The 13012-nt window shown below is 46.8% G+C and overlaps 3 protein-coding genes across 3 annotated transcripts; 2 read left to right on the forward strand and 1 right to left on the reverse strand.

Annotated features, from left to right (window-relative positions):
* Window positions 1–738: 738 nt before the first annotated feature.
* Window positions 739–981, forward strand: TGAM01_v204899 (hypothetical protein; the record flags this gene model as incomplete). Its single annotated transcript, XM_024549533.1, has 2 exons — window positions 739–746; window positions 843–981. 2 exons carry the CDS (start codon window positions 739–741, stop codon window positions 979–981), a joined length of 147 nt encoding a protein of 48 aa, XP_024405763.1.
* Window positions 982–8300: 7319 nt separating this feature from the next.
* Window positions 8301–10606, reverse strand: TGAM01_v204900 (cytochrome P450 4A5; the record flags this gene model as incomplete). Its single annotated transcript, XM_018801407.1, has 4 exons — window positions 8301–9284; window positions 9375–9838; window positions 10023–10173; window positions 10469–10606. The coding sequence occupies 4 exons, from the start codon at window positions 10604–10606 to the stop codon at window positions 8301–8303; spliced, it is 1737 nt and encodes a 578-aa protein (XP_018665200.1).
* Window positions 10607–11962: 1356 nt separating this feature from the next.
* TGAM01_v204901 (UbiA prenyltransferase) lies at window positions 11963–12667 on the forward strand (the record flags this gene model as incomplete). Its single annotated transcript, XM_018801406.2, has 1 exon — window positions 11963–12667. One exon carries the CDS (start codon window positions 11963–11965, stop codon window positions 12665–12667), a length of 705 nt encoding a protein of 234 aa, XP_018665199.2.
* Window positions 12668–13012: the final 345 nt, after the last annotated feature.

Here is a 13012-nt window from a genome sequence, read left to right on the forward strand (position 1 = left end):
CGGGCACAAGCGCCTACAAGTGGATTTGGGGCTGAAAATCCCCACTGAGCCGTCAGACGCCAATTTTAAGGCTATACCAACTTTTGCCACCTTTGCCTGTTTAGGATGCCGGCCGCTTGTCTGACTGGTGCCGGCGGAGAGATATTACGTTGGAAACGTCCTCGACCTTATGAAGCGTCCAGTCTCATGTAGCACATCCATTTGAAAGGATGATTCAGGCGAATAAAATTATCTCTCTCCCTATCTGACAAGCCCTTTGTAATGGAATAGGATAGTAATTACATGTATGGATGCTTCACAGGTAGGTAATCTTAGTTAACCATTCTCGCTCGCATAATGGGTAGATACACGCAACGATGTGGCATCTCGATGACCGTTACAGTGAGGCGGAACAATTTCTTGATTTAGATATAAGGGAGTCGCCATCCTATAGCCCCCAAACCGGTCACGCTCAGTGTCTCTGTTTCAGCTGGCCACTATCGCTTTAAAATTGCATTGGGAAAGGGTGTGAAGACAACGGGGCATGGACTTTTACCAGCACCAGTCTAAACAACGTTTTCAGCAACAACAGTACCAAAAAATTTCTGAAATATCGTTCAAAATACAATACCACTTAGAGAGTTCGTTCAAGTCTTTGAAGCTTAGCAGATCAAGTACAATGCACTTGTTTGGAGGAAATTCTGCAATATTTGCAGTATAGGTTATGGCGGGGTGTGTCTCGCGATCTTTCCACACCGCATGACTGGGTAAGCAAGGATTCAGTAGACCGCCTTCAAGCATGTCTCAGTATAAGACACGGTGTTAGTGTAGGCTGACTCTGCTGCGTGAATACAACAATCCAGCGGTACGAGCAAGATACATTTTACTAGGGCAGCAACAAATTTCACAGCACCACATCGCGGAATACAGGACCTGTTTTGCCAACCGAAAGCGAAAAGATACATGTGCTCGAAATATCAAGCCACGCCGGCTGATCCCTAAATGCGCACTCAGCTTTTATGAGGCTTCATCGGTCATAAGTGGACGGCGTATCATTAATCGCCGCATCGAGCATTCTTCGAAATGCATAGTCCCATATAGGCTAATTGAATTACAAATTGGTAACGGTTCACTATAGCTCTTTAATGGAAGCAGTCATATTCTCATGTCCTACCTAGAGGCGTGGATGCAATATCGCAGCCGCGATGCGAAGAGTCGAACTGAGTCTTGTAGCCTATAAGTTTATAAATGAGCTATTATACAGACGCTTCGCATTGGGCCGCATGGATATTTAATGTATCTGCGGACATGGACGTGTAATAACTGTGTACTTCATCTTCTCCCTGGACGGGCTTACCTTGTATGACCTGAATGCTGATTAATCCACATTTAAGACCCTGAGATCATAGTAATATATTACAGAGCGTAAGGATATTAATATATGCTGAGTGAATCAGACTTAGATGTGAACCTGGATCCAAAAGCTGACAAGCAGTCAGCCACGACGCGATCATGTCCTCCCAAGTGTTGGTATTGATTTCCAAGTCGCATAATTTACCTTCACTAGCAGGAAAACAAATGCGAATCTTTCTGGAGTGGCTGCGTTGATGATGACAAATGCTTCCTAAGGGTTGATGATCGCGAACTTAACATATTCCTTGCTAAGACGAGTGATCCCGGCGATTTATATCTATTCTAGCATGTAGCTACATGTTGTAACACTCTCTAGACCTCTGGCGGGCGTGGTAGCTGTCGAGTAGCTCAGGCGCGCTCATTCATTATCCAGGTAACAGTATTCTATGCATCCCTTACAGGATCTGGGTCAAATCCAGCCTCGTTTTACAGTAGATTAAGCAGGTTCAGAAGTCAAAGTATGGTCACGCCATTTTCTCGCTTAATTGCGCCTGAGTCTTAGACAGAGATGATTGATGATTGAACGCCACTCTGCCGGCCTTGCAAGCCGAATACTACATTATGCATGTATGCACTCCCTTATCCTGAAATGGCCAATGTCTTTCCCAAAAGCTAGCTCTAAAAAATACATGGAGAGGAGGACGAATTTAATAATGTTAAGCGCCTCGGATCGATTATCTGAGCATAGCTCTGTATACGGCTTTGCGCCATTCACTCCTGTCCCGTCCTTAATTATAATGATAGCTCCATAAACTTATCAACTTACTGCCATAATACACGCTTATTAAAATCTATTCTCATCATCATCATTGGCGGTGTCGACAGATGGGCAGTAGCACACCAGATAGTATCACCTCCGTGCGCTGCCATGAAGTTTATTTCAAGTCAGGGAAATATAGGCGTATAAGCGGTTTTACCATATCTAATTAAAATGTTGAAGGAGCACTATTAGTCTTAGATAGCACCGTGCTACCACAATGATCGCGTTGTTGTAAACTAGATACTGTGATTGAGCGCTTGTTATCGTATGCACCCGACAACTGTAGGCCTGTGATTTGGGTATCAGGCAAGCAGCATGGACAGGTGATAGAATCTGTCCTGAACACATAATCAATTTGTGAAGCATTGAGAGCGCTAGAAACAATGATATCTTGCCATATCAGTCAAATTATAAAGAAAGAAGTAGGTGGCAGATATGAGATATTCCTCACGAGTATTTACGCGCCGTAGTGATTCAGTGTAGAAGCAAAATGCTAAGGTAAAAGAAACGAGCTGAACCCTCAATATAGTCCTATATGAGGGTTATCAAGTAAGCGATTAGTCGAAGGCTGGTGGTAGCTCGGCCCATTCAGATCACAACAGAATTGTGATGTGCTACTTATCGAGGCACGATACTCGAAGGTTCAATAGTATCTGACTATTTCATAACAGACTCTCAATAACGCCGTAATTGCAACTCTCATAGATGTGAAAAAGCAGCTCCCGTTGAGCATAACGATTACTGGCTGATGAGAGTCGGAGGTATATGGTAGAGATAGCCACTTATTAAATCGCAGGTTGCCGGCCGAGCGTTCCAATAATAGCATGAAAGCACTAGATTAGTTACCTGTATATGCAATTGTTAGCAAATACATCTTGCTGCGAATAAGTTTTAGAAAAGAGCGAGTAGAAGAAGCTTGAGAGTTGTCAACTGGCACGAGAATCTCTCACTGAAGGTGACTCAGCTCAGCTCGTGTTATTTGCATGCTATCGTAGACCTCAACATATAAAACTTGGTTTGTCAGACTTCTGGCCATGGCAAGTGAATAGCGTTATAATGTTTTCTCTTTGCAATTGACTTTTTCCCTTGGAGAGTAACAATTCCTACTGCCCACTCACAGGGCCTAATTTCCTATAATCACTTTCTGATGCGATGTTTGTCAAGGAGACGAGCCATTCAATCCACTGCGATTTTACCGCCAAAGAAGAATTTTCTTGCAAAATCACTGCTATCAACAAGAATGATTTACCTGTATCAAATCGTCTCTTGACCAGAGGAGTGGATCATGAGTGAATCACAACGAACAAACGACTAAGATTGTGGCTCTCAGTCACACTGCGAGTGAACAACGATGCACAAAGCCGCAAAATTGTGTATAATACAGTCAAATAACTTTCAAAGTTCGAAATTATAAAGGAAGTGCTCCCGCTCTCCCACTTTTCTGCTCAATAAGAAAGGCTTCATTACAACCAAGACATCATCTGCCAGCTCACCAGCTAACCAGCTCCCTCGCCAGCTCAACCGCAGCATACACGAATAAGACCCGCTCTCTAATCAACAATGTGCACCTATATTGGTTGCTTCTGCCCCATTTGCGATAAGCGTTTGCAAACGCTGAGGGTGCCCTGTGAAATGGCTAAACAGGGCCAAACTTGTGGTGAATTTACGGAGGCCAGAGACTACGTAGAAGACGATCCGTGCGAAAAGTGCTTCAAGAGACGTCAGCCTACCATTGCGAACAAGGCAAAAGACATCGCACGAAGATTCACAGGTGGCGGTTCCGGTTCCGGTTCCGCTGCTGCCTCATCATCCAAGAAGGTAAGCGATGGCTAGTACTCATATCCGCCAAACCTGATCTATTCGGTGAAAGAACTATAATTGCATCGTCCACTATCGCAACTATGAGCCGTCAAGACCCACAAGGCTTACACTCTAATAAGTGATTAAACATTTACTAAACTGATGTAGTAAACGGGCACGCATTGCGGAACTCGACGCCCAGGGCGTGCTACCCGCTGATGTTCTTTCATGGTAAAGATGCCCAGTTGCTCGGCGGCCAGCATTAAGGCTTCAAAGGGATAAAGCTGCCCCAAGCAAAATGCGCTCTTGAAGACTTCCCCAAATTTGGCTATACAGGGAACGGACTTGATACCAGTTGTTCCTCCATCATGAGCTTCAGCCAAAAACCCAGCAAGTAAAAGCGAACGATTGCGACAAACAAGACTGTATCACGTTTCTAAGGAAAACGAGAGAGAAGCAAAGAAAAGAGGGGAAAAGAGAAAAAAAGAAGAGTAGAGGGCGTGAAATGATTTGATCAGTGCTTTCTTTGTGCTGGAAAGTGGTTCTTCAATAACTCAGATAATAAGAAAAGACTCTAAGGGCCATCGCAAGCCCACTTTAAAAAAGAATGTCCTCGGTGAGGCTCGAACTCACGACCTTCAGATGGCCCAAACTGGTGATTTGGATCATATTTATGGAGAATATGAGACTGACGCGCTAGCCAACTGCGCCACGAAGACTTGCTTGTATGATCGCTGCGGAGTCAAACCCTATGAAGACTTCACGCCCAACTGAATTCTCCGTCTCTAGTACGTCAATCTTTTCCAATTCTTCTTTTTACATGTTTTCAAGTGCATCCTGCTGTGAAGAAGGAACCTGACTGAGTACTGATTTAACAAAGACATCATGAAAAGCCGCAGGGTTCTTAACAAGCAAAATTGTTATTACACGACGGCTGTTCCTAGAATCTGAGAGCATGGGTGCCTTTCTGTACATGAAGCTTTTCTTAGCCGCGCTTCACCATCCATTACTCAAATACATATAGCTTATGTATTACGCATGAAATCACCGATCAGAAGCATGGTGTAGAGTTGCAACTCTATAACTTACTACACTATATGATTTCCAGCCCTTGAAAAGATTTAGCCCGCTTGAGAGAACACAGACCTGGAGCTGCCGGTTAGACTGGCAGTCGCTGCTTCAAGGCATGAGCAGTATCGTCTTACAAGGGAAGGCATTTGCAGCGTACCGCATTTGCAGCGTACCGTGCCCGCTTCAAACGCCCAGCTTATAAGGTACTTGAATTTGGCGAAATTGGCATTATATGCCCGAGTTTGTGTGCCTCAACTGTAAACTGCATCAAGATTGTGAGCAAGGCCATTCTACAAAAAAAAAAGACGAGCTGCTCAGGAACTTAGGCCCAAACAGTTGAAACCCACTTAGATCTTTGCATCATTCAGTTCATCATTACGTTCATATGTCTATTTGTTCTGTCTCAAAACTTGACAGTACTCATCGTTGCACATCCTATTGGATTCCCGCTTGGCCGGTTGAGAGCAACACAAACGGGAGCTGAGCCGTGTATGTGCCTATGCTTTGCAAATCTGTATTACAATTACACCCACAGCGACATCTCCGAGGGGCTAAGATAGAAGTCTACCGATGCTGTTTCAAGCTTCATGCTAGTCCCACGTCTTACAGGCAATACTTGATTCCAGCCTTGCCAAAAAAGGCGCGTTCAAGTACTTTATCATAGCAAATCACCCGGCAACTATTGCAAGGTGAACCCGTAACCCAAGTCTAGCGGACATTTCGTACAACCCCACGCGCCGTTTGTTGTCTGATCGAACAAGAGAGAAGGTTCTAGAGTTCGGCTCCGTTGTTCCACTAAACATCTACTGGTCGTCCAATGCTACACCGAGTCACTGTTGGAGCGGAGGCTGTTTATAAACAGGGAGGACGTTTTCACTGTAGCTAGACTAGATAACATTTGCTTGGGAGACACGATAATAGGTGCATCTAATGGCTGTGATAGATATCCTACCTGGGCAGTTTAGGATACAAGTTTCAAACCGAGCGCCAACTCACACACTGGGCGAGGCTTGTCAATCATGCTACGGCAAGGCGCCTTTCGGAATAAAGGATCTAGCTACCGCTCTTTCCGGTACTGTATAGCTTTCAACTCATAAGTTGGAGATTGTCTAGCCTGCTATCGATGTATACTTATTCATATCACTACTGTGAGTAGCTCTCGAAGCATCATAAGGACGAAAACAGCTAGATATCCGAGCTAGGCGTGAATGTAATTCGGTGGCCTTGCAAAGTAATATAAACATGGGCATAAGATGGATATTTAATTCTTTTCGAAAGAAGTATAGCACTTGGCATCAATATGTATAAAATACTCTTGTACAGCCAGGCTTGTAATTGACTCTCCCAATGTGTAACAGTTCTACATAACGTGCTAGGTGCTCATTCATATGCAAATACGTCCATCTGACGGCTCAGCCTCCAGGGTGACTTCCCCTGGCAGTCCGAGTAAGCAAGCATATAACGTTACAAAGAGAATTAAGTTCTCAATTACCCGCAATACCAACAGTCTTACATGTAGTCTGTCGCCATCTGGCCAGGGGCACAGACAGCTAATGGATGTCCTTGTCATGTCGTAAAGCAAAGCGTATCACCCTCATACCAAAGCCCAAGATGAGCTACTTATCTTTATCCGTCACGATACTCTCCTCCCTCGACCTCTTTAACTCCGCTTACATATACGGGTTCAATCACTGGAAGAGTCACTACAAAATTCACTCAAAAGGATCCACGACGCAATTCGTTCCCACTTTCATAACATCTGAACACCAAAAGCATCCGTCGGCATACTAAAAGTGGCGCCATTCTACATCTCAATATTCCGCACTGCGTTCCATCCAACGATCAAAAGACGGGCCCCTACTCTAACGTATCATCCCATATATCCCAGGTAGCTACCACCCCCTGTCCCTGGAACCACCCCACAGCTCAGCAATTCCTGGAAATCTCCCTCTTGGTGATTGGTGGCTCACACTTTTTCCCCTTCCATGACAATATATTTTGCCCTGCTTTTATCCTAAAATCCTTCTCACTTACTCCATCTAGATATGCCGGCCCGGAACCTCAAGATCTCCGCGAGCTCCCACTCATTCTCTTTTTTTCTCGGATCCTGTTGCTTAAAAACTCTCCGGGCCCGCCGGTGACCTTTGCCCGGGCGGACTGTATCCGCCTCTGTCCAGCTATAGGCGTACACCGCAATCAGCATCTCGAAGCCAACATGCATGATTAGCGTTCCAACTTCAGTGGACTCGCCACAAGTATTTGGTTGTTTCCACATTTTCTGTACAAGCATAAGTGAAGCGAATCTGTATTCCGTGTCCTCGGTAGCAAGTCAGTAAGCGTCTTGTCAATTATTGCATCGTCTCCCACATTCCGGGATTCTATACTGAACACAGGTGGTAGCGTTGCATTTTTCGGAGCTTCTACATCCACCCCGTTATGAATCGCTGAAAGCTAGCATTCAGCAGCGAGCATTAAGGAGATTTTTATTCCCCACGTTGCATCACTTCCCTCAAGGGTGTAAATGCGAAATATCAGTACCAGTAAAGCGCGAACATAGAGCAAAAAATCCGCGGTACCAACAGTCTACTGCCGCTGCTTTTATGGAGCTCATGCATGGGCTGTTGGCTCAAAGTAATTACTGCCGAGGGAAAATGCTTCGACATGACGCACAAAGTACTATACTACACATATGCAGAAAAGGGGAATGCTACCGAAGCAGCAAAGAAGACTCCCATGCTCTAATGTTACGAGCCGCGTGGATTTATAAGCTGTACCATACCGCAAGTTAAGCACTGTTCCCCTTCAAGAAGCACAAAATGGAAAAATAAAGTACAAGGGCTACAACTAACAGTTAAATTTGAAACGGCACGTCGATCAAACCGAGTAATGCGAGTGTGTCGGGCGGTCAGCGGAACAAGGGAGCCAGGGAATAACACGAGTCGGTTGGCTGCCTGTGCCATATACGAGAAGCCCCATGTAGCAACACAGTATTGCCCAGAAATATCAAGCACTCGAGGCTTGTTGAAAATTGATGAGCCTAGTATGTAGCATCATGCTTTATAATTTCATCACTTATACTATCAAGCTAGGGTCGAACCAACTTGCATATATGCGTGGAGACATGTGCTGGCATGTCGGCCAACTTTTCTCATGTCCGACCCTATTCACATTCATGCCATTCATTGAGAAAGAAAAGATGAGCGCAAAGAATGAAAAAGAATTTACAGAAAACTCTAATTCTACAATTTTGTAAAAATGAGCCTTTCATATTCCTTACTTATGCAGTCAATTCCTCCCGATAGCGGAATTGCAGCATTGGCCCATTCTGTGAACTGACAAAGCGATCATACAGCTGAAATTCGCTCCTGCACTCTCGCCCTTCTTTAGCATCGCCCACACCTTCTCCCAAGTTGCTGCTGGGGTCCAGACGAATGTCAAAGAGCCAGATGAGACGAGCCAAAACAATGGACATTTCTTGGTAGGCCAGGTGTTTCCCAATGCAGCCGCTGCGACCAGCACCAAACGGAGTAAACCCATGAGACAGACCCACTGCGGGCAGCATCTTGACGGACTCCTTGCCTGACACAGGCACAGAACCGTCCTTGAGCCCTCTTTCGCGCTCTTCCGGGAACCAGCGTTCGGGTGCGTAGGTCAAAGGCTGGGCGAAATTCTCTTCGCTGTGATGCATGCAGTAGTGCGGAACCCCCAAATTGACACCAGCAGGGAAGTATTCGCCGTCCACCTCCATGCCCCCTGGACCAACTACACGTGGTAGGATGCTCGGGACAGGGGGCGAGAGTCGCATGGCCTCGTCAATGCAAGCGGGCAAGTATCTAACGCTCTGCAACTCCGCAGAAGCAAATTGAATGGGGCACTCGACTTCTGATGCCTTCTTACCAACGTCTTCTGGAGACAATGGAAATGCCTCTCGAATCTCGCGTGTTAGGCGTTCGAGCGTGCGTGGGTTATGTGTGAGATAGAACAGGGTTGACGTTGTTGCAGTTATCATGCCGTCTGTACCACCAATTATGAAAAGGCTTGCTTCTGATATGAGTTCTTCCGTAGAAAAGCCTTCTCCGGTCTTGGGATCGCGCGATGCGAGAAGCGCTGCCCAAATGTCTCTATGAGGCATAGAAGTCTGCTCCAGGCGCCACAAAGCAAATGACCGGCTTACAGACATTAAGTTTCCCACACCAACGATGAGCTGGTTGAACAAGAGCTTATGCAAGTTACAGAAGAATAATGACTGCATGTGGCCAACCTTGAATGACAACGGACGTTAGTCGGCGAATGATTCTAGGAGGTGGGGCTGAGAGCCGTAGATTGAAGAAGAATTGCAGCTTCAACTTACCAAATGGATGCCGGCAACCCCATTAGGCAAATCTTTTACAAAATGCCGATACTTCGGATCTCTCTGGACGTTCCATGTTCGACCAAAAGTCATAGAGCCCATTATGTCGGCAATACAGAAAGATACGTACCAACACATATCTTTGCCTGAGCTCCAGCCATGTTCACCTTCTACTTTGCTCCCTACACCTTCGCTGATGATGTCAATGAATTCATCGACGTGAGGCGTGACTTGATCCTCAAACTCTTTCACTGCGGCAGGTGTGATGGCTGTCATATTGACTCGACGCCGGAAAGCATGTGCCTTGTGGTCTACCGTGGTGAGAGACATTTCTGCCCCAAAGAAGCGCTTGAAAGAGCTATATGCGTCGGCCTTGAATGTGTTGGAATTGACATTATGCAGGTCGCGAGATGCCTTTGCAGAATTGATAGACAAACGGTTGGGCCCAAATCTAACGAATTTCCCTGGGGTAGCATTGATTGGTTAGCTTTACATTCTATCTTCAACTGTCCACAAGCAGCGATGCCACCAACGCCCAGGACATTGGAACGAGGGTAACATGGCGGAGCCCCCTAGACAACCCGAGCCACTTTCGTCTGCTACGCTGCGAGGCATAACAGAGCACATATGTGCATGAACCGAACTCACCAAACTTCTTGTGCTGTTTATCAAACTCAAGATGACGGCCACCTTCAGCAATCCAGTAAACAGTGTACCAGTCTGTAAGTGCAGCGAACAGCGGTCCTGGGTACTTAGAAAGGGGGTGGAAGACAAGCCTGTAAACCAGGTTTGAGAGAACCTATGGAGTACTACGTTAGCGTACTAGCCTCCTTTACACCGCAATATGATGATACAGCGTATCAGGTACCAAATGCCCCGTATGATAGCTCATAATGATAAATGATTGTGCAGTAGAGAGATGTAGTGCGTGCAGGAAATAGAGCAGTGCAGTATGTGTATATGACGGATTGCTGCTGCTGCATGTACAGTATATAACAAAAGAAATGCTGCCTGTATGCGCGAGGCGGATACAATATGTCCAGGCGTTCCCCACTAGAATGCGTGGAATATTAATCTACACCCTTGTTACTTACCCATTCGAAGAGTATGATGGCGCCTGTTTGTGAATACCAGAGAAGACTGTGAGGCTGCTGTAAGTGAAAGTATGACAATATGGCCAGCCCCAGACAGCCGCTTGCAAAGATGCAAGCGGGCACAACGTGGAAGGCCATGTCCAATCCTTGCCTTGGTTCAGTGAGTTACAGTGGGCGCTATGGCAGTTGGTAATGCCAAGGGTAATCGTGGATTTAGATCAAAAGGAAGGGACTAGGTGTCAAGGCAGCGTCAGCTTGAATGGCCAGGGCTCAAATATAATACAAGACAAGAGACTAAGAGCTAAAAGAAAGAGGACTGGCGGAGTCAGAGAATAATCAGAAGAGAGAAGCTGGCGAACCCAATATTTGTATAAAAATTGGCGGGAAGAGCTATCACATACCTTTTTAAGGTGAGCCCAAGATTTGCGTACAAAAGTTGAGAGAAGGAATCACGGATAACACGTTAAGCGCTGCTCTGCATCTGACACCAAGCATCTAGCAGGGGTAGGGGGGTGTATTGTGGTTAAGGTAGCATTCATAAGTTAGTAAGGTCCACAACACCATGGATGCTGGCTGCAGCAACGCTTGTGCATGTACAGTGTAAGGGGCCTGTTGGATGATGATTCTGGTATCTGGGAAGAAGGTCGGGTAAAAGCTCTTTTCATTCCAGAAGCAAGTCGAATTTTACCGAGAGTTGCCATGTTCCGCTATTCTGGGACAGGGCGGCATTCGTGATTCACGGCTTGGGGAGAGCCAGAGTGGTGGGATCGCCGCCAATTCGCAACTCACCCCACTCAAAAAAGTACAATCGGACGTCGGGGGGGTTTGGACGGCGAACTGGGAGAGATGCCACGGATCCTAGCCTTTCTGGAACCTGAGCCATGTCGAAAAGTGGTTCAATATCCAATTTCGTGCCCTTAGACAGTGCCAGAGAGTAGGTATAGGAGCCGTTGCAGAACCACCGTTTACTGGTTCGCCGAATACATAAAGCCAGGCCAAGCCCTCTTCTTCTCTTTGATGAAGGTGAAACAGCTATATCCTGATGAAGTGAGCCTATCACTGCGCCCATTATCCTCCTTGAGCTTTTCTCAATTCCGCATAAGCCATTCATAGTTACATTCTATGATGCATTCCATAGACGGCTACACGCTGTTGGAAAAGGGGGTCGTGGCCCCTAGCTCAACTATCATTCCCGATCAACCTGTAAGTAAAGATTAGGACGTGATGTTCAAACACTCTCTGCGTATGCTTCATTGAGAGTTTTCATGATGGCAGGCTGGCTGCTAACAGTCTCCAATTCCGATACAGAGACGATCTCCGTTCTATCATCTGAAAACTCTATTCCTCTTCACCAAAAGCGATTTCAAAACAGTCATCTTTCCCCAGAGCATATTCGCCATTACAGCGGCGTTATCGACAGCGAGGTTAACCACAGCAGATCTGAGTGAAGACACATCTACACGGGCCTGGCAAGTGGCCTCCCGTCTACCACTGATGCTTGCTTGGATCTGGCTAAATCTCCTGGTGGAAGATTTGGCTAACCAACGCCTTGAGGGGTCCATTATCGAAGACACTGTCAACAAGCCGTGGAGACCGCTGCCCTCTCATCGTCTGACGGCAGACCAAGCACGGGACTGGCTCACGGTTGCTATTGTGGTTGCCGTAGGCTCGAGTCTCGTCTTGGGTGGCTACACAGCCAGTGTCACCCTAATGCTCTTTATATGGATGTACAACGACCTGGACGGCAGCAACAGCGGCATATGGATACGAAATGCCCTCAATGCGAGCGGCCTTATGTGCTTCAGCTGGGGTGCGTTAGCCACGTTGTCAGGAGGCGAACTATCATCACGGGCCTTCACCTGGATCTTGGTAACTGGAGCCATAATAATAACAACGGTTCATGCGCAGGATCTGCCAGATATTGAAGGCGACAAGGCACGCGGACGCCTTACTGTGCCCTTACTGTATGGCGAGACAGCAGCCCGGGTGTCTCTATCCGCCATGGTCATGTTCTGGTCAGTGGCGTGTCCGCTCTTCTGGGATGTGTCGGCGTGGGGATGGGCGGTCTCGACAAGCCTCGGATGCGCCATGTCAGTGCTTGCGCTGCAGAAACGAGGCCAGTGGTGGGACGAAGTGGTGTGGAAGTTGTGGTGCCTTTGGATTGCGGCGCTGTATCTGCTACCAGCGCTTGGCAAATGAGCTGCTAAATATCGAGCCGCTAATGATTAATGACAAAACAAATTCATGCTTGCCACAGTCCGCAGCGCTATAGCCTTTCTATATTATGCAAGTGTGCCGCATGTCAGTGGGCGGGTGTGTAGAGTAAGCCATGTACGAAATACGTGGGCAACAAACCTAGCCATCGCATTGCCCCGCGACCATGCAGGCACAGGCCGCTTGCTCTGAAGACAGTGGCTCTCTTGCATGTGCTTTCAAAGTAGGATACCTCATATGCCAAGGCTTGTACCGAGCCAGCCAATTGGTTTCCAAAAGGCCCTGAACCTGGGTTCGTCCTGCACAGCAATGCACCCGCGGACTCGCCTG

The sequence above is a fragment of the Trichoderma gamsii genome (assembly GCF_001481775.2).
Source record: "Trichoderma gamsii strain T6085 chromosome Unknown Scaffold_14.2, whole genome shotgun sequence".
In the NCBI taxonomy this organism is placed as follows: domain Eukaryota; kingdom Fungi; phylum Ascomycota; class Sordariomycetes; order Hypocreales; family Hypocreaceae; genus Trichoderma; species Trichoderma gamsii.